Raw genomic sequence first — 23,635 nt, forward strand, 5'->3', positions numbered from 1 at the left:
CGTTTAAGTGTATTACTCTCTCTCCTTCTTGTGTATGGCTTGTTGATTCTTTGTCTTCATCACAGGTAACGAATAACACGTCATAGTTGGTTACGTATATCCATTCATTTTTGAATCTTTTTTATGAAAGATAGTTGTACCGATTTGAACATGCATTACTTCACAATTGGTTGGAACTTTTGGTGGATCCTGTAATAGTAATACTTCGCATGTGGGTCTAATGTTACGAGGATGTAAAGGATTAATTTCAGGACATAATAGGAAGTCTCTAGCGTGTTTACAATGAGTATAGTAAAATTCATCATAGGTTGCATAATGTTCTTTAGACTTACTTATAGCTAGATACTTATTAATAGGTTTTATATAAACGCAATCGTTGCCAGTACATACTGGTACAGGTATTAAATTATATAAAATAAAATCATTTTGATAAATTAAAGGTAAAGAAATTATAAAAACTAGGTTGTCGTTAGCATAATAAATAGCAATATCTGAGAGTTTCACCAGTTCATAAATGTTAGTTATGACTAAGTCAGTGGGTAAATCAGTTCCCCCTGGTAATGATACTTTAATATCTTTAACGTGTTCTAATAACTCCTGTGGAGTTATTAAACTTGGGTGAATAACTCCTATCTTTGCTTGATGTATTATTTCTAGTAACGTATTTGTTTCCAATATATGTTTTGTAATTAATAGATTAACTTGTATAAAATGTTTTGTTAAGTAGTTTTTAACCTGTTGTTCATCTGTAATATTTGTTAATTCGTTTATTTCTAATGACATATTAACATATTTGTTTGTTCCTATATCATGGTTTAGTTGAACCACTTTAATTTGTTCTTTAATCAATTTAGATTGTGAGGTATTTTGTGCTACTCCTATGTTAAAGTTAAACTTTTTTATGCATTCTAAGTTACATATTCCATAAATTAACCTAGCTGCTTTTGCTGCGAATTTAAGAAGAGCATTACGTTTACTAATTACGTGTCCTATAGAATCTAAAACTTGTGTCTTTTGATGTTGTAAATTGTTAATTATGTCATCGGTTACAGTAAGTAGACCGTTACAGTTAAAGTTATCTGTTACTGGGTTATGCATATGTGTAACACATAATACTTTTGTTTTTTCAATCATAGTATTTATGTAGTCAAATTGTTCGTTATATTTAGTGAGACTAATATATGCAGTAAGGTCCCATTGAGAGGTTATAAGTTTCAACGGTCCGCGATTTTCGTAGTAGATACCGGAATGTTGAGTTAAATGTTCGTCTGTGAATCTTAATGTTCCCGACGTGAACGGTATCATTAACATTATTAGTCTGAAAGTTGTTTATGAAATTAATAAAACTGATTATTCATTTACTATATTGTTAAAGTAAATTGTTATGAACTACCTAATATCAGTTATTACTAAAAGAAAGTTGTATTTATATATAATATATATATTCCAAAAAGTAAAATATTAAATAAAATTGTATTTAAGTAAAATAAAACCCAAAAATAATAAAATAATATAAAAAAAATAATATAATACCCATTTCCATAAAAATAAATGCCAATATAAGCTGAGTTGGCTTAATAAAATAATGAATACGTATATTATATAGGAAATTTAACCACTGATGGCGTCATCTATCTGGACACTATATCTAAGTCGTAGATATCTAAACAGGCATCCAGACCAAATTACATCGGTTACGGGGTTATGTGCTTCTATGCACCCATGATCCCCTCCACAAGTTAGACCGTGTGCTTCTGTTAGACACAGCGCACGACCGTTTTTTGTTATATCTCCGATATAATGGGAAACTATAATTGTTTTTCCGTACAGTAGTTGTAAGTAAAATTTTTTCCGTTGGAGTCAACGTCCCATCCCCTCATTGAAAGAGCGATGTGCGGTACCCCTAAAGCGTCAAGTATTTTGATGTCTGTACTACCCTCCCATAGTACGATCACATCGTAATTTTTTATTAAGTTAAGTATTTGTTTTTTGGTTAAGTTAGTTTCAGTTGAGTGGTCCGAGTCATATATCTGGGCAAGTACTGGGTACAATGTTTTGGGTTTGTCTTGAAAATTCTTACTAAATGGTGAACCATGTCTTTCCATTCTTTTGGCGTAACCGCTCTATTTTCTTTTAGTAGCAACGCGCGCCCTTCCAGTTTCGTTACTAGACCTGGCGAGTGTCGACCCATTAATGCTCCTGATATAAGAATTAAGTTGTCGCGCCCTAGATTCGTAAACTCGAAATCCATGACTGCGTATTGAATACTATAATTCATTATCCACACAAAAGAAAAAAATACTTATGTCAAAAAAAAAAACAAAACACACAAAAAAAAATAATAATAAAAAAAATGAAGTAGAAATAGAAAATTAAATGAAAATAATAGACAGAAGGAAACAGATTGAGAGGTTTAGAACAAGACTAGATTACAGAAACGTAAGTCTAACATAGTCAAATATGTCTGTTGTGTCTTCGGCATTGTCTATATAAGTTTTCAAGTAATGACAAAAAGGTTTTGTAAGTGGACGTTGGCTTTTTGTCATGTCGTGTGTAAAATGGTTTAGTGTTCTAGTTATGTTTAAAATTTCTTCAGCTGAAAAAGTTTGAAGTAAATTTTTGTTCGCTAGATCGATATGTTTTAATAAACAATTTGGTATTTCGTCGTGAACTAAAACATCAGCGTTGTGCTGTTCGCGTCCTATTACGGCGCTAAGTTCCTTTAGGAAAATATGTTGTTTAATTCTAAAACAGAAAAATAAAAGAAAAAAAAATTGTAGCGGATAGAAAAGTAGAGAAAAAAAAAAAACTGAAAACTAAATGATTGTTAATATAGATTAGACTTATTGACTTGAACTTTGTTCATCGTCGTAATACCGTTTAACATTATTTTTATGAATACGATACTCGCGTCTACCTTTTTGTATTGTTATGTTTTCGTTGTCATGTACTAGTAACACTTCGTATGGCCCTTGCCAATTAAAGCTTAGCACGTTTTTCTTATTATGTTCTCTAATAAGTACTTTGTCACCTACGTGAAGTTCAATTTCGTTTAGAGATTTGTCATAGTAAGTTTTGTTTGTTTCTTTTTTCTTAATTAAATTGTCCCTAGCTATTTTATGAGCTTCCTGCATCATACGTTTAAGATCGAATACATAGTTATCGTAATTGTATTGTGGTTCTGGGTCTTTATTAAAGGCTGATGGAATATTTGGTTTAGTACCGAACACAAGTTCGTAAGGCGTAAAATTAGTTGAAGTGTGAACAGTTGTATTATAGCAAAAAGTTGCGTAACATAACAATTTATCCCAGTTGCTATCTTTATCGACAAAACTTCGTAGATACGTTTTTAACGTTTTATGACTACGTTCGAGAAAACCGTTTGTTTGTGGATGCCAAGCAGTTGTCTGTACCTTTTTAATGTCTAGTAGTTTACACATGCCCTTAAAAACATCGGATAGAAAGTTGGTTCCACAATCGGTTAGAATCGACTTTGGAATACCATATGTGCATACGTAACATTCGACAAATGCTTGTGCTACAGTAGGTGCGTCCGTAGACGATAATGCTATGGCTAACGCGTAACGAGATAACTCATCTTGTAGTGTTAGTATATACATATTTCCTAATAAAGTTTTTGGTAATGGTCCTACTATATCTAGGCAAATGCGTTCGAACGGTTTTACTACTGTGCTGGTAATTAACATCGGTTGTTTTGTTTTATTATGGGATTTATTTTTCTGACAAAGCTCACAATTTTTAATATATCGTTTTACGTCTTTTTTAATATTACGCTTCGTTTTTTTTTCTTATTCGCTATCGTTTAGACGCACGTACGCGATACTCCTGCGTGACCCCCTAGCGGCGAATCATTGCTCGTAAATATTTGTTGTTTTTCTTCTTCTGTATACTGTCTACCACTATATATTTTAACTACGATGTTTGTACCTTTAAAGATATATCTGAACATCGTTCTGATTCGTGCATAATTTGTTAAAGAGGACTGACCGTCTAATTTAATGGTTGAAAAGGCGGTTATGTCGTTGTTAATACAATACGTTTTAATGTCTACTATTGCTTGGTACACGCCCTCTGGTTCAAGAGGCGTGTTATGTGTTTTTAGCATATTATAGAAAATCATCAGAGGCAACGTATCGGAAATTACACAAAACCGGTTTTCGTCCGAAAATGTATTTTATTAGAATTGACATTCTCTACGATACCTCTTACCTCGGAATGGGTTATTTTTTTGTCCCCCGGTATCGGTATAATTGTGGTTTCACTTTCAATGGCCTTGCTAATGCTGTCGTTAACCTCTACAATTTTCGAATTAAAAATCGGTTTGTCTTCCGCGGTTCGAAATTCTCCGAATGTTTTATTATCTACTGTTTGATTCGGTTTGTATTACTCGGATACGCGATAAACAGTCCGCGTTTGAATGTTCCGGTCCTGCCCTGTATTTTATAGTATAGTCGTAATCAGCCAACTGTAATCGCCAGCGCATTAATTGAGACGATGCGTCTTTAATACCAAACAGGTATGTTAAAGGTCGATGGTCGGTGATTATGGTAAAGTGTCGGCCATAGAGATATGGTCTAAAATATTTCACGGCCCATACGATGGCTAACAATTCTTTTTGAATAACGCTATAGTTATTTTCGGCTTTGTTTAGTGTTCTACTCGCGTAAGCTATAGGTTGTCATTAGGTACGTCCCCTTGAGAAAGTACGGCTCCTATGGCATATTGTGAAGCGTCAGTACACAAGTTAAATTTCCCTGCTTCCCAGTCTGGATAGACTAGCAATGGCGGGTTCATTAAAGCCTTTTTAAGTTCTTGGAAACTATGTTCGCAATTGTCAGTCCATGTAAATGGTACGTCTTTTTTAAGTAAGTAAGTTAGTGGTTTTGCTATTTTCGCAAAATTGTCGACGAAACGTCTATAGTAATTTAGTAGTCCTAGAAAAGATTTTATATCTTTCGCGTTTTTAAGCTTGGGATAATCTTTAATGCATTTTAATTTGTTAGGATCTGGTGACACCCCGTTTTCGTTAATTACATGTCCCAAATAGATAACTTCTTTCCGTAAGAAAGAACACTTTTGAGGTTGTAATTTTAATCTATGCACGCGCAGTCGATTGAAAACCTGTTCGAGTTTGTTTTGGTGGTCGTTTAGACTGGACCCATGTACGACGATATCGTCAAGATACGCTGTACACATTTCCTCTAGACCCATAAGAACGGATTTCATCGCGCGAGTAAAAGTAGCGGGTGCTGAACTTAGTCCAAATGGCATACGTAAATATTCGTAGTGACCCGATTTAGTGGAAAAAGCAGTTTTATGCACATCAGATGGTTCAATATTAATTTGGTGATATCCGGAAGCTAAATCTAGAGTACTAAAATATTTAGACGACCCCAGAGATTCGAGAATTTCGAGCAAGTTCGGCAATCCGTATGCTTCGTTCTCGGTGACTTCGTTAAGTTTTCGGAAATCTACACAAATTCGTAACTTGGGTTTCCCTGCCGAATCTAAATTCTTTTTCTTTACTACTACTAATGGAAAGTTAAATGGTGATTTAGAATCGCGTATTATATTACTATTTTTCATTTCCGTAACTTGTTTTTCGATTTCTTCTTGGTACGCCCAAGGTAAACGATACGGACGTATGTTAATAGGTTTTGTGCATCGCGGCGTGTTATTGTATGTGTCACTACCTCTGTGGCACTTAAATAATCGCCGGGCAAGTAAAACAGGTCCGCGTAATTACAACAGAGCTCTAAAATATTATCGCGCTCCTCTTTGTTTAAATCGTTCGTGTTAAGTTCGTTTTTTAATTTCGTTATGCGATCCGTTTGGTCGTTATCTGCAAAGGATGCTTTAAGTACGGTTTCATAATACGGTTCCCATTCAATATGTCGTGTGGTTAGCTCGTCGATAATAAAAGGTTCCTCCGAAATATTTATTATATTGCTTATTATTGTATTAGTGCTAACCGGACTGATGCTATTTGCTATAATAACGTTTTCGTTGACGTCTTGTTTTTTTATAGTTATCGCGTCATGTTTAATATTTTCGTCGTTTTTAATTAGAAGTACACAGTTACTTCGCGGTGGTAATATAATATCTTTTAAATCTTTTAACCGGTTTGTTCGGGTATGGTTAACGTATTTTTATTATAGTCCATAATGACTTTGTTTTGTTTTAAGAAATTTCGCCCGATTATACCTGATTCGTTTATTGGAAAATCGTCGAACACGACGTCGAATTTTACAAGGACGCCTACTTCGCTAATTTGCATAGTCGTCACTATAGTCCCGATCGTAAAAATAGGTGTTTCATTGATACCTTTGATAGTTCGTTTTTCGTATTCATTGATAACTACCTGTCCGTTTAATGCGGAGAGTTTAATGAGATTCATTTCTGCACCTGAATCGATTAATAATTTAATATACTGTGGATCGAAATTATGTGAACTACAGATTATGTGTTCCTCCTCGAAATTAGTAACTACTCTTACGTGATTTCGTTTTATTTCACTGACGGTTCGATTCAATTGACTAGTAGTGGAATTTTCGTTTTCATTCTCGTTGCTACTAGTGCTATTATTTTTTTCTTCGTTATACCTACGTTTTCTACAATCCTTAACAGTGTGGTTATTTTTTTTACAGTATGTGCAGAACCTAACCTGTCCTTGATATTCTTTTTTACTACAACGGGTTTTTCGTCGCGATTACTTATGGGATTTCTAAAACCTGTGCTGCCTGCCCATGTGCTCGCGTTACTACGACACTCGTTTGCATAGTGCCCCATTTTATTACATTTATTACATTTAATATTTTTTTTATTCGCGTTATTTTTCCCGTTATTTTTATTCGTGTTAAAGCGTCTATTTAAATTTCTTATGTCCTCCTCTTCTTCGACAGCAAGCGTAATAGCTTCTTCGAGAGTAAGAACGTTTCGCGCTCGTAACAGACTTCGAATTGCGGGTTGTGCCCCGTTAATAAATGCATTGCGCGCTCCCGATTTATGCGTGTTCGCGACTGCGGCGGCGGCGTCATTTTTATTTAGCCCTACCGTTAGTGCGCTTACCAAATCGTGGTAACATTTTTCGGTGCGTGCGGCGAAGCTTTTAATATCTTCGTCGTATTTTTGTTTAATATTGTATAGATTTGTTTGTAAAAAACCGATTGAGTGCGTTGCCCCGAATACTTTCCGAAGGTGGGCTTCGAGTGCGGGCCAATCCGGAATACTGCGATAGCGTACTGCTTGAAAAGCTTCCCCCTTTAAACTTGTTAACATTCGTTTGAAAATCATAGGTTTAAGAGTTTCGTGGACGTTTTCCATTATATAATTACATTCAAGTATATATGACGCTAAATCTGTCTCAGATCCCCCCGTAAAGGTCGGAATCATGCGTATTGCAGATTCAATTCCTAAAGTTACACTCATGATGGTTGTTCGTAAAGTTTGTGGGTTGTATTTAATTATTTCCCAACACCGATTAGGACTCTCAGACATATACTAAAGAATTTATTTGCTTAACGGCAACTTACAAAGTGTTCATTGTTTGTCTGGCCCTGTGGTTGTCCTGCTTTGAAAACTGCGCTGCGGCTCGCTTCGCTGCTAGGCTCGATTTGTTGACTTGTCGCAACTTATCCGTGATCTCCTTCCGTTGATCCTGATGTTGACACACTCGAGGTCCGCTGATGTACTTGATTTTGGGTTGGATACCAAAATTCTTCTTTCAGGTGACCCCACACCTGACACCCAAAACGTGTAGTGATCTCTCACTATCGTTTATAAATGAGTGCTTGACATCTGCAGTTGGATCAAGTTGTTGGGAAAAGATTACGGTTTTTAAAAGTGAGACAAAGACACAATGTTAATACAAGAGTTTATTAAAATTAAAGTTATAATTTGTTACAATAAAAACAAGTGTATAAGAATTTGAGGACAGCACGTTAAGTAGCTGCCCGAGAAAAAGTTAATCTTAGAAATTCGGACATAGACTAGCTCTATGCGAATGTGAAACTAATTCTAAATTTTAAGACGGACAGAGACCTGTATTTATATGGTTCTCTGTACCCCCTGGTTGTACATGATAGAGACTAGGAAATGGACAAAAAGGTGTGTTATAGAATGTTGTCATCGTAGCTGCAAAAGTGGTTTTGCGCCCAAGACACTTGACACTGGATTGGACTTGTTGTTGTGCTATTAAATCAAGGCGTGCGCATCTATGAATTATGTGCATGGCTTGATTGTCAAAAAGTGTTAAATAAAAGTCGTTTGTGACTGTGTTTTCCCATACGCTTTGATTCTTGGAAATTGCCATCAGAATTAATTGCGTATCGCTACGAGTATGCTAATAAAATATTTAAAAGCGAAGGACATTGTAGTACATGTAGATAAGTTAAAATAGAAAAGAAAAATAGTGAGACGACTCCGGCGGCTTACTACAATACCTATATATTTTCATTCGTTTTAATAATCGCGGTATAAGGTATACACTATATTATACACGCTACACAACTAAAGCACGTGACCGCTCGTCTCACCGTTAAACACATTTAATATTATTCTATAATATAACCATTTTGTGGCGCGTCGTAATCGTGATAGCGAAATAAACGTACCTACATGCATACACTGAGATGCACTGGTTCCAGTGGACGTGGTGGCCGGTGACCAAAGATCACGAACTTGTGATTTAGAGCATGTCGGTTTTGTGTCTCAATTGTGTACACACGCCGACCGGACAATAAATCGCGTTTTTCGAAGGAAAAAAATGTCCGCGCAGATCGGTCAAGACGATAATCCCATGTTATATTATTTTACGGCGCGCATAATATACGCGATATGCAATCGTGAAACACACGGTAGATTCTTTCCGAAAATAATAATAATAAAAACGTTTTATTTGACTTTATCTGCTGCAGTACAGGTGGAATAGGTTAGGTAGATAATATAATATAATATATGTATACACCCGACTGTTTCGGGTTTTTTTCCTGGGTCCACCGTCAAACCGAAATCTGCGCGGTGACGACTCATTTTATATATCTGTATATAATACAGTGCAATGAAAAAAAAATGTGTCCACGCGACCATCTGTCAAGAACCCGTAAACGTCCCGTACGACCCATAAATCTTGCAACAGCAGACGATGTCACGATAATGTAGTTGTCGGTCGTGTTTTGATTTCAAGTAGGTATATAATAATAAAATGATTTTCATAGTAATCATAAAATAATATATACTATTCTTATTCCCTATATTCGATATGCTCAAATGTATTTTTTTTTATTCTTGACGAGTTGTGAAACCTCTTTTCCGCCTATTTCCTGTCAGGAAAAAAATTGCACGCAAAGTCGTTATTTTATGTACCTAAGTAAGTCGATAAAGTAAATGCGAATTATATAATATTATATATTATATATCTTATACCTATATATAATATATATATATCAATGCATAGAAACGCGTTTAAATATTTGTTATGTACACGGAGTGGAGCGCATATACACAATGAAAAGTATACAGCGTTCAACAAAATTAAACAATTAGAACTTTTTTATTTTTATCCGCAAGACTCGTGTAAACAATTAAGGTAAACAACTACTTAAATGTTGAATATTTCATGAAAACGTAAATACTAAATAGACTGTTTCACGGCGTATACACGCATAATACATAAATATAAATATTATAATATGGTGTTTGTGTATATTGTCGTATTTCACTTTAGCTCGAGATTTCATTCACATTTTTATAGAACATTTTTATTTTAACGAAATGTAATTGTCAACGGGGGCGACAACACGCATTAGCATAATATATACACGCAGTTAATTTCGCGGCTTGAGTACGACTTTTTTCTTCTTCAAAACGCGTCGTGTCTTATATACACACGGGCCCATCGAAAGTCGTTAATTATTGTGATGATAATATAATAAATAAACAAACAAACGTAAACAGACGTGACACGCGTGACGTCAGCAACTGGCCTCTGCTACAGCAGACAGATTTATAAGAAAATCTAAATGACGGTGATGGGAGGGTTGCTTGCAGACGTAAAGCACGTAAACGCAATATTTCTCTACTAAAATATAATCGCTCTGCACATGCACAACTTATGCAATGTACGCGAGAAATAAAAGAACAACGACGTATAGAGTCGTATTATTGTAGAAGTTTTTTTTCTTTTAAGTACATAACTACGCTGTTAACAAAACAAAATCGTGTCTTTACAGCGCAGTCGGAATATTATATATAGTTTGACTCGCAACACGATTCACTGCGCGCTTCATTGTTGACGCGTATTGTGCACGAATATGATGATGAGTATCATATGCCTATGCGTCGGATGTAGCCATGTAGGCACATGACAATAATGTAACTACGAGTAAAGAGGTACATTGAAACATTGAAGCTGGTTTGACGTATATGAGAGACTCGCGATAGGAGAGACAAACGCGCATAATACTATTATATTATTGTTATTATTATTATTGTATAATTCGAACGAAGATTTCTTTCTTATATTTTGTACGAGCGTACTATATATTTAGACATAATAATATATAATGCTGTTATTGTCCGACAAGCGCGTTCTAAACAGTTTGCAGGTGACGGGTTAGAGTTCTCATATGATTAACATAGAACAAATTAAGTACATAATACAAAATAAGTAATAAACAGTTCAAAGCTGAAAATTGGATATTTTTTAAGATGTCTAGACAATGGTGTAGAATGTCTATGGGAGCAATGTAAAAATCACTACAGATGCAGATTGCAGACCAATCATTTATATATATATATATATATTGAATACTTATATACAATATACGAATACTTTTTTTAAAAGTTCATATTGACCGTAGTATAAATATTATCTAGTATATTATTATATATACTACTATATATAGGGTCGTTCGATATCTTTATATATATTTTGTTCAATACAGGAATCAGGAATACATTATATAGTTACAACAATATCGTGTTTCCCAAGCAAGAATCGTTTCGGAATCTAGCGCATACCGATATATAATATCATAGGTATAAGAGCATTGAATTAGGTATTTGGAGTGTTTATATAGTTTTAAACTGCGAACACTAGCTGCTGTGCGATTGAAGCACGTGACCGGAGTTCCGTACAGTACCGGCTGGCGGACATACGCCGAATTACTGCCGACCGTCCCTGAGTGATAAGCTAAAGTGGTTTCCGGACGGACCGTATATAAAATTAAAATAATAATATAACAAGAGAAAAAAAATTGTGATGCCCGTATGCGTGGTATAAACGTTGATTAAAAACTAATTTTAACTGTCACTGTAGTAGTTGTAGGGCGGTACATAATGCAAATGGAAGAGAGAAATCGTGAATTACACGGTAATTAAAATATTATATTAACATTGGTGATTCCGAGGAAATACCTTATAAACGAACCGCACGGATATCTTTAATTTGATATTCGGTTATTCGAATGTAATAATATGTTTTATGTTTATTTAAAATAAAAAACAACTCCTTCAAAAACCGTTGCCGCCCTTTCATTATAATATCTACTATAGGTATAGTTCGTATCGATGGGGCGTGAGTTTTAATCTTAGTGATAATTAAGAACGTGATTAGTTTATTTTTATATTAATTATACGCGGGAAAGAAAAATGAATAAGAACTTCAACGAAAACGAAAAAAGCAACGTGAGTAGGCGCGGAATGACTTTCCGGTAAAGTTTAAAAAACATGGGCTGTTCAAACAGAGATCAAAGCGAAATGCCTAGTCACGATAAAAATTTTGATTATTATTACATTGTTCGAAATATCGCGTTTCCTTATGAGGATATATTCTAAATTGAGGGGGAGTGTGATGACTGATGATCATCGAGGAATATAGGAATGAATTTAATGGAGGGGAGGTTAGATGTAAAATATGCCTATTTACAATAGCCATATTAACTATTAACGTGTGAGGTGATACTGTAGCATTATTAAAAGCTTCTCTATAATGCTTTTTTGAGAGAAGAACGTAGAGTTGGGCCTCAGAATATCTTAATGTGACAAAAAATTCAACCATTTAAATGACAAATTTTAAAATTTTATTTGAGAGAATAATAAAAAATTATAAGGAATAGTTCTTTGTCGTGAGAGTAAAGAGTTTGACGATCAGTCGGAACAATGCGTTTTACCAAGACGAATTGAATTAATGTGTGAGGAATGTGGTGGTGTATTATCGTGATAAAGTTGCTTTGTCTTTTACGAAGTATATGGTATAAGTGTATTTCTAAGTCAATGAAAAACCTCTAAATAGTCTTAACTAATTTAATTTTATTAAAAAAAAATATTTCCAGCATATTTTTGGATTTTGGGAATTGATAAATGCCCAGAAACTATGTAAACACACTTCGATTAAAAAATATCAAATAGTTGTAATTTGAAATTATAAGCATTAAGTCTTCCTTATAAATTGACTTAAAAACGATAAAGGAAATTTTAAAATAGTATCTTTAGGAGCTGTTCAGCCCCCATAAGCACCTATCGTATCGGAAATGCATTAAACTGATCGTATTTAATACTTCCTCACAAAGTATATATAAATTGAGACGTTCGCCTCTCTTACGCAGCAAACAGGTTGCTAGTGTTGCTACACGTCTACAGTCCACACACATACACTATAATAATAATATAAATTACACCTATACATAATAATATACCATGTACCTAGGTACTTATATATAAACGTTCGAATATTGTTTTGCATTTTATAGTCGGTAATAACAACTTTCATTATAAAGACCACGAAGCGCGTTCGGTGCAGTCGGGTCGTTAAAAATGTTTGCTCTCACCCCGCCGCGCGCGCATATACAATACAATATACAACACTGTGTGTATAACACTATAACACTCGCCGTGTAATTTGCCAGTATCCAATAACGATAATATTATATTACGTTTTATCTATTTTATAAATATATATTGTATTTATAGGACCGTCTAGCGACGAACAAGTACGTATATACTATGTATTATAATTAAATACATAATGTATAGGTACATATAATCTAAATCGCAGTTGAAATGTTCGTCGTCGATCGCACATAATAATATATTATTATCACTTATATCAGTTAGTAGGTACTTCTAAATCGTTCTATACCGTGACCTAAATTTTCCTTCAAAAATTTATCGCGACCTATACAAGTATATAAGTAGTTCTAAAAAAAACTTACTGAACTATAAATATTGCCATTCCATAGGTAATAGGAAAAATTGGTTGGTGAAAGTTGAGAATATTAAGTCGTAGTATTACAATAATCTTCCGATAACGGAATGTCGACAATACATTTTATAGTTCGAAAACTTGATAATAGGAATGGTATTAGCGGTTTAGCGGTAATTTTCGGGATTTATAAATTATAATACTTTATGATTATAGTTTATGCATACAGTTCAAGAAAATATAAACTTTTCATAAACCACCGAAAAATGGTTCGGGACCCATCAGTGGTGGTGGGGGAGATATACAAAGCTCCTCCGAAAGGAAAAAAAATGTATACATATGATGCACAAATGCGTTTCCAAACTCGCTACGTATAGCGTAATATGATTATATTATGTTCGTATTATTGTATTGTAAAATTGCGTGGCGTTTCGCGAAGACGCTACAGCACCGGTGTCGCGACACTATCACGTACGGAGAGAATCAACAAGGCACCACTGTTTGCTGTTACCGAGTTTTCGCTGTCGGTCGCCGATTTGCAGCTGAAAGTTCGCGGTGGCTGCGGTGGAAGGGAAAAAACTTCCGTCTCGTTAACGAGATTTTCAATAACGAAACTTTTCCCGCGTCCTCGACAAAAGACGTTTTTACCCGCAAACCACCACACGTGCGCACACACCTGCGGCGGCGTGAATATATATATGCGTACAATAAAATATTACAATACGTAAACCGAAGATATATACAATATTATGCACGCTATATATATATACATGTGGGTGTGAGTGTGTGTAGTGAGACGGGTCGACGACGAGGGTGCCGCCGAGTGGCAGGAAAGACGTTGCAGGATTTCGATTTGTACGTTCGAATTGCTTTTTTTTTGGCCGGAAAGTCACGCGCAATGGTTATACCCCCCCAGTCCCGTCAGATACAACTTAGGGACACGCCACGCGATTGCATGTAAACGTATACGGGATAAAATAACAAATTGAAATGGACTTTTTGCCTCAAACCTGTACATACCGATTGTCCAGTGTTACGGTCGTCACGGAATAATAATATAACACAACTATAAGAATGTTGCGCCTGTGCTATTATTATGGACAAACAATGATATCATGTATAGCTGTTAGTAATAGATGTTAGTATTATTAGATGATTTTTGTCCAGCAGATGTGATGGCTTCTCGTCATTTCAGATTATGTTTTTTTTTTTTTTAAAAGGCACAAATAAATTGCAATCGACCTCTAGGTTTGCCATAATTTTATTTTCATTCGTTTAAAAATATATGTTTTGGTATTATAAAATACTATAACTAGGAATTTACTATGCCGTATACAAATCATACATATAAAATATGATAATATTTTAAATGAAACTAATTATATTAATAATATTTATTATTAATCTTCACAGTATTAATACAACGACAACAGTATATACTCGTAGTGTAAGAGAAAAAATCAAAAAGATCGGATGAGGCCGATTCGACTAAGTATCAACTTTACTGTTATTCAAATTAAATTGGGAAAATGTCCACATTATTCTTTACCAGTTGTTGCCACTATACGAGGTAATTTATTTGATTAAATACATAACATTATAATTATATAATAATTAGTGTTAAATGTAACGCCACCGAATAGCTACTGTATGCATTTTAGTTTTAATAATATTGCAATAATTACAAATGCTATTATTTCGATATAATAATACGTTTTACTAGAAAACATAATTAACTAATCAATGGAACTATAATAATAAAATAAAATATATAATTATAATATACATATCGAAATAATTATACCACGTGTATAAAGTGTTAAAATATAATAGTACTTATTTTTTTTTATGGCGATACAAAATTTAAAATAATTGACGAATTATTCGAATGGTTCCGCGTAAAATCGATGACTATTGTAACCGACAATTAAACTGGAGTACGTGGAATAGTTCAACAGAATAATAGTTTAATAGTATATACATGATAAATGCGTTATAATTAATTCCTTAACCGACAAAAGTTCAATGATAAAAGAAAACATAATTGGAACAGTGCAGATGTGTACCGAGTAATGTGCGCGGCATCATAAAGAGGATCGTTTTTTTTTGCCGTTTTCGAAGTATCTGAAAGTGTACAAAAACGCTGTAAAAGAAATAAGTTTTAAATAAAAATATAATACGATTACGTTCGAATCTCGATAACGTGCGCTGGTGTACGGTATTTTCAATAGAGTGATTTCTACTTTGATCGTAAATACTAAATCGGTCGTCTAAAATAACCCATTATTTTCGAATTAAGTATATTAGGTACGTAAAAGAGTTCATGTGTTAAAAATTAGAAATACGCTCACACACACACACAAACAGACCCGGTCATTGTATACCACATTACCTTTGTCGCGTCAGCCCAGTATAACGACCACAACGACTGACGATGACGTTGCCAAAGCGATTAAAAAGCTGTCGTAAATACTGTGTAACACAAATATATACATAGGGAAGGGGTGAAGGAATATTCAAAAGAGTTTGATTGCTTATATAGGTGCACGTTTTGTTAACAAACCCGATTTTAATAAGCTCGAGGACTACGACTATATTAAGACCTATGGTATAACACCTATGTTCTATATTATATAATATGATAAAATAGAAATAATAATAAAACTTCAAGTGTATTTTCGATTACCTATTTACCTACCCACGTATATTAATACATACAACCAAAAACAGACACACGCCGTAGGTATATTATTGTTATTAATATGCACACTGCACACGCTTCGGCGTTTCTATGCTCGCGGTATTGTTAGTTCCGGATCATTAGCCCAATAAATAGCAACGACCGTGTGTGAGCGAGCCCGAGTGAAAAAGAGACCCTCGACGAGCCGCCCGCAGCATTTCGGATTCAGAGTGTTTATGAAAGGGACTCTCGTGTGCGATAATTGATTGCGACTGTGTACGTATATAATAATGTTGTGCGTGTAAAATTTACGATAGGTTTGTCCCTGTCACTCCTCCTCCTACGAACGACCGGAATCGGTTCTGCTGCAGTACATATAGTTGCGTTTCGGTGGTTTTTTTTATATTTTTATCCCGAAACGCCGCCCACACGGCCATACAACACGCGGCTTAATGACCGAGGACCCATCGTAAAAACGAATAGCGAAATTTATGTTGTGAGGGGTTGTGGTCCGATATAATTATTCGCTTTTAGAATATTATTATATGTTTATAATATCCCGGCCGCTACGCCACGCGTGACCCAATAGTTAAAATCCCACATAGCTTGGATAATACGAGGATTATTATCATACTAGTATGGTATATATATAATATATTAAATATATATGATTTTAAAACGTTTAACTAAATTCCATTCCCAGCGAGTATGGATAGATAGTTAGTATGGTATATAGACTATAAAGAATAAAAATTGCTGATGACTATGTAGCTAAAACATCATTCTTGAACCATTAAATAAAAAAATATCCCACATCAGGTATGTTCAGGAACCTATCAGGTACAATATAATGAAGCGGAATGAAAAAAACATTTAATACATTTTTGTACTTTTTCAGTTATTTTTTGAGTTAATATGTATAATATAAAATGAAAAATAATAGCCTTTCATGGCGTTAACAACGAATTTAAATAACCTTGATTTGAAAAATATGAATTTTGCAATAGGTTTTTCCACTCTAGTGAATTTAATCATATTTAAAGTTATAATTTCCTGAGACTTATAACAATGTTTATATTTAATAAATAAATCATATAATCTCTGCTTTCGTAAAATACGTGCTTAAATAAGTTATTTAAATAAGTTCATTATGCGGCTTGCAGTTCTACTATGTCACTATATAGTTTAAGGGGTAAAAAAGTTTTGATTGCCAAAATGTGCACCGAAAAACAATCCGTGAAAGAAGTTTGAAGGGTAAAGAATTCTTAATTTTACAGTCCCTTTTCTACATTATTTTAGATGTGGATGACTACTGACTTATTAAAGTGATTTGATAGTTTTATAGAGCAAAAATAATGAGTGAAACAAAACATTGCATCTTTTAAAGGATTATAAGTTCGAGACATAAAATACATTTATGTGATTCATATAATTTTTAAATGTTCCTTCAGACATTTACTTAACTTGAAAAACTCTAAATGAAATTCAATAACTAATTTTAGTCAGGACGATGAATGTCATGTACTCCAGTAATTTGTATATACATTATACATACAATAAAGGCATAAGTACGTCATAGAAGAAATTAGTTTGGTCGAAATTTTTTAACATTATTGCATATATAGCTATATTTTCATTAAGTATATTATTTCATATTTGATGTCTCAAGTACACAATATTAATGTAGGTATACTTCTTTAAAAAAAACATTAAATATAATAAAAGCATATTTTTCTTATTTTTAAGAATTATTAAAATGTGGTTCGACCACCTGCAGACTGTAAGATGTGAATTGTTATTATACTGATTGGTCTCAATTTTTTTCCAATGAAAATATAATTTATTTATTTTTCTAATGGTTTGAATTTTAAAAATATAACAAACAGCTAAATTATACTTTAGGGCACGTTTAAGATAATTTTTCAAACTTCTTTATATATTAAACTATTTAAGTATAATATATATATTATATACTATATATATTATATATAGGTATATAAGGCATCTGAAATATTATGTATTTTATTGAGAGGTTTAATTTTTAAATGAAAACCAAAGCTATGCGAATTAAAGTATAAAAAAACTGAAGAGTAACTTTTAAAACGAATGACATTAACAATTAACACCTTTTAAGGTTTTCATTTTATATTGGGGAGTCACAACTCTTTTGACGTTCATAAATTATTCAACACGATTCCGTAAAGTAATTTATACCGTTCATAATTTATCGCCAATCGATTTTACCACAAACGGATAAACACAATTTATTCATTATTATTTTATATTTAAAACGAACTAAAAGATGTGCGCTTATTCTCTATAATGATAATAATAATAATTACAACTGCAAAAAATGGGAATCCACGTGATCCCGATGACCCTCCTGCTTTACCCCGTTGACTCTATCATTTCCAGCAGGCCAAGAAATGCACGCACGTTAACAATGAAGAAAAAAATAAACAGCGAACAACAATGGCCGGCAAATACGTTTATATATACAAACAATATATAAAATGTTATTATTATTATTGTAAAAATGTAAATGAACGGTTCTTGTGTCCATACTTATCCTCATATACCTATAACGACCGTCGCAGGAAAATAATTTCATATTTAACAATATCTGTATAGAGAAAGACCATTTTGTAAAGTATTATCTGGTGTTGTCACGACTCCACCTGTGGTACTTTTTGGAAGAAGAAAAAATTGTTTTTTGGTTTTTTTTTTTGTCCGCTTCAAACGAACTTCGCGGTACCCATAGAATGCAATAATGGCCGAAAATTTACCAAAAGAAAAAGCATCGTTGTTGAGTGTCTCGAGAATTTTAAGTACACACGCCACCGCCAAAGATATATAATTGCTTAGGGGACTGCATTCCAATTATCCAGGACTGATTGGAATTTTACCACTGCCGGGCAAACTTTTTACTATTAAGCGACCACGGGATCAAGAAATATAATATAATTTCACGAGGTTTAGAAGCGTTGTTTTTTTATTTTTCTCATATTCAGGTCTTATGTATTCGCGCAAAAAAAGAACATTGTTTTTCTACGAATTCAATTTCAAAACGTTGATTATTTTTATGTTATTAAAATTCCTTTTATATTAAACGTTGAAGTCTATAACAATAACAAAATACAGAAGCTAGGTATAAATTTATACATAATACAAATATTTTATTATACGATGTATGAGAGTATTTCACGATATGGAATCTTATATTATAATAATTTATCTTACCTACATAAACTAGTAAGAAAATTGATAACGATAATCTAGTAATGCGGGTTTACTGAATAAGAACTTCAAACATTTAGTGTATTTAGTATGCTGATAGGTAATCTCATGTAATATATAACTTTATTATATATGAGCTTATTAAAATAATGCGATACCGTGATTGTAGTAAAATACTAGGAAATGACTTGATTACTTTAGATGCACAAAAATTAACAAAAATTAATTTGTTTAAAATGAATAATAGAAAAAGAATTTTTCATTTGTAAAAAAAATAAATTCGTATCACCACAGGAAATTTCTTTAATAGTATATACAAATTTAAGCACCTGAAATTACGGTCTTTTAAGTATACGGAAAAATTCCAAAACTTGAATAACTAAGTATTTGATTAAATACAAAGTAAAAAAAAATAATAAGAGATTAACAATTTTTATTTTGTGTTATTATAGTGATATCGTTTTTCGATTACATATACCTATTAATAAATACCACACAAGTTTTATAAAAATTTAAATAGATTGCAAAAACTATAATAAATTGTTCCGTATATAAATAATGGTAAATATCATAAATATATTGTATAATAATAGTTACGTATTGATTGGTTTAACCTATTTCGAAAAAAGCTTTTACACCTAATTGTACACACCGCAAGTATAACAACAAAGCGGCAAACAGCTACTTTTTATATAAAAAAAAAAAAACTTGTACGTTTTATCCGTCGATGACCTCGTTCTATAGGTGATATGAACTAAGTACTGATAAGTTTATTTGTTAATGGCATAAAGATTTATATGAATATAAATTACCATTAGCTCTACTATAGTCTATTTCTCAATACAAATCTAAAATACACTATAAAATAAATTATGCAGCTAATAAGTGATTAAAAATGAATTAAATGAATAATATCTATATGATTACAAAAAATGAATTTTTGGATATATTTTGACTTAAAAAACAAAACAATCAAATATATATTTTTGAAAATACCGTCTATATCGACTCTATATTGTAATATTATACAACATGTCAACCGTGACGTTAAAAAGTTGATAAAAAAGTTAAATAAAGGTGCAATATGTAACCGGTAGTTTTGTGATAACAACAACATATTTCATATGAAGGGATATGTAATAAAAACGATTGGATCGTTAGTTATATTTTATAGAGATGTCAACCCTTATATTATTTGTTTAAAATGCGTTAGAAAACAGGGTACGTTTGGTATTAAATAGTCTTGAGAGTTCCTTGAATAAGTTTATGACTAAAAAACTGACCATTAAATACAATTTTTACCGCCGTACATTTATAAAAAGATAATTTTAAACATGATCCTTGTCAGAAAAAAAACCCTAAATTAATAAATAAAATCTATTTCCAAAAAATAATAAGTACATACCTATAATCTATAATATAATATGTTACTGTTGAGAAACTATAGCTACGTAATAAATATTGAAAATCCGAGAGGGATTAAATATTATACAACGTATTGTATAGGATAAGTACAGATCGTGTGCGATTTTCAAAACGGATAACTAGATTATTAGTACATCATCAATGTCGATAATTGTTTTACACGTGGCAAGTTCGTACAATTTAATTAAATAGCCAACTATAAAAGTATTAGTATTGATTTGAAGGAAAAAAAGCGAATTCTTGTATAAATCGTTATGCGTAGTTAAACCCATCACCATAATTATAGGTTCAATGAAATTTTAAGATCTAACTAATGTTGAATTTACTCCGAAATATATACTCTTTATCAAAAATTTCGAGTATCAAATGTTTATTTAAAAGAATTTTATTCAAAATCAGTTATGCGTCCTTGTGATGATGTATACGATTGAATTAAGCCGTCGTTTATAAGAAATCAAATTGTGTCATAGCTGTTGTATTACAACTAGTTATAGTCAACCCCACCCAAAGAATACGATACAATAATACTGTATAACATAATATATTATTATGTATTTACAGTCGTGTCTAAGTGTTTTGACGACGAATTTTGGCGTTTAATAAACTGTTTTTGCCGGAGAAAGCGGTATCGGTGGTTAATGCGCAATTGTGTTCAATCAATCCAATCCTATAATATATTAATACATATACCTATACGTATACAATCGTTAATCGAACATCCGCGTACGAGTCGACCGGTGAGAATCCTTATCGGATATTCGGTCCATTAGTTTTATTATTATATTATATATGTTATTACTTACCTATATATATCCATACACATGGAATCGACCGACCCACGTGTGGGTGTACAACTGTGGAGGGTTAGAGAGTACGTATATAGGGACATGGGATAAAATAATATTATACAGTACGCGCGACTCTGCCATAAATCATTCACCGGATTCATTATCCGTCACATCCTGCGTGCTTTTGTTCTAAAATCACGCATCCAACTTCGACAACACGACTTTTCAGGCTTTGTGTACAAAATGCATTCGAACGCTAATTTCAGACGAAAATATTAATTCAACCACCTCTGTTATTTTTTATATTAGTCCACCTGTTTTTTTTTTATTGTTTTTCGGTGGTGAAAGAAAAATTAATAAAAAAAAAAAAATTAACAAAAACAAAAAATTATACACTTTTACATAATAGCATACACGCAACTGTTGAATTAAAATAACAACGTACTAAGCATTGTGGTAAAACGATAAACAAAATCAAAAAAATAAAACATTGAAATCACATTAGTTTTGTTTCGATTTCAATAATACGAATCAAAAATAATATAATAATCGCATCAGTTAGTATAATTTATATAAAATATATAATATATAATTTATAATATATTATTATTTTGAATGTAGAAAACGTGAATCGGTCACTTATGTAAAGCAATGTATAAAAATTATTATTTAACGTGTAACATTCTAATAAAAAACTAACAACTTAAAGGAGATAAAAGTTGCTCAGTCCACTAAACGTTTTTAATTAACTACCTAGTATAAATGGATAGTATAATCGCGAATACTTTTGAATGTTAGGTTTTGGTTATCTAGCACCTAACTGTGCTGTGGATATTTTATTCGCAATACCTATGTCTATGTGTTAAACTTTTTTGGTTTAAATCATATCCGTTTCTATAAGTGGATTTTTTTTTTTTTTTTGTTAAAACTCTACACATGAGACCGATTCGACCAAAAAAAACCGTTCGTGCATCTTGTCTGTGTATTAATATTTCCTGTTTTTATCTTGGCGCGTGTCCCGCTCGCGACACTTGCGAGACGTGTCTCTCGATCATAAACAAACCTGCAACGTACACACACAAACAAACTCTTGAATATAGCATCTCGTCGTGTCGCGCGGACAAATAATAATAAATCCAGAGATTTTCAATTACCACTGCCGCATAAAAGTCACAACCCAGTGGACTTACTCTCAGTCGCCGTCGTCGTAGTCGGCGCGCATAATATACAACGGGCTAATTATTTCTGGCCTCAGCGCACGTAATTTACGGTCTCCCTTACCCTTCGTCGCCTACGTCACCACTTATCTCCCCTTTCCCGGCACCGTAATAACGGAGGCGGTAAAGAGTGTTTCAGTTAAATTCCTCGCGGATTTTTTTTACGCACTCGCGCGTATTTAACGACAAACGTGTGTAACTGTATACAATTCTACTGCTATAGCAAAAGAACATAAAATATACATAGGTGCACAGCTTCGGTTAAGACAATATCGGAAAATCGTATTAAACGATTTATAATATATAATATGTATATAGGTAGGTAGTTCCTATTATATACTGTGTTTATTTATTGTTTTGCTTTTTCGTTTTTCATCCGCGTACATCTATTCTGCCGCAAGTCTATTGGTCGAAGCGTTTCGTTTTTAAAGATGTACCTATCTATATTATACTGACTTAACTGATGCCGCTCTATTAAATTATTAATAATAATAATAATAACGATAAAGGGTGTGCCATGAAAAAATATATTATCTTAAGTCGTTGTTATTATATGATGCACAACCTTTTTAAGTTTATAATGGCAATAATTTTGGTTTTACAACACAAATTTTGTTAAAAAAAAATCGAAGCCTCATAAATCACGTGCTTCTTATTCGCATTCAAAAAGCGAGTTTCGTTAAAAAAAATCCACTATTATTTCAAGGTAAAATAAATTAATATGCGGTTAGAGAATTACACATCCCAGTTTATACTATCGAAAAACGTATAGTTATTGTTATTATTAATATTTTGTTTCACGTATAGTGAACATTTTTAAAACTTAATAGTTTTTGTTTTCATTTCAAATTGACGTTGAATGAACAAATAAATTTCATCAAATAATTTAATAATAATATTAATATCTCTATCTTACAAATATTGTACTTATAATATTATAAATACCAATATAACGTGAATTATTTAAAATTCCACTGTCGCGTGTTATTTCGATTTTCAAATATCGAGCTACATATTTATTTAAATAATAATAGTACACATAATTTGTCGGACTTATAATGTAAAT

At 32.7% G+C, this 23,635-nt stretch overlaps 2 protein-coding genes across 4 annotated transcripts in view; both read right to left on the reverse strand.

The window, feature by feature from the left end:
* LOC114127262 (netrin receptor UNC5C) overlaps positions 1-23,635 on the reverse strand; it is a 126,960-nt gene that overhangs the window by 31,124 nt on the left and 72,201 nt on the right. The gene's annotated exons all lie outside the window — the stretch shown is intronic.
* Positions 76-10,766, reverse strand: LOC126550410 (uncharacterized). 2 transcript variants are annotated; one of them, XM_050201887.1, is made up of 2 exons: positions 7,554-8,479; positions 76-1,318 (listed from the first exon to the last, which is right to left on the reverse strand). In XM_050201887.1, the coding sequence occupies exons 1-2, from the start codon at positions 7,562-7,564 to the stop codon at positions 91-93; spliced, it is 1,239 nt and encodes a 412-aa protein (XP_050057844.1). In that variant the 5' UTR covers positions 7,565-8,479; the 3' UTR covers positions 76-90. The 2 variants fall into 2 exon arrangements, 1 of the variants encoding a protein (XP_050057844.1); XR_007604493.1 differs by lacking the exon at positions 76-1,318 and adding an exon at positions 2,362-2,745 and having other exon boundaries at positions 7,554-10,766.

This window comes from Aphis gossypii, chromosome 2 (genome assembly GCF_020184175.1).
Source record: "Aphis gossypii isolate Hap1 chromosome 2, ASM2018417v2, whole genome shotgun sequence".
Taxonomy (NCBI): Eukaryota; Metazoa; Arthropoda; class Insecta; order Hemiptera; family Aphididae; genus Aphis; species Aphis gossypii.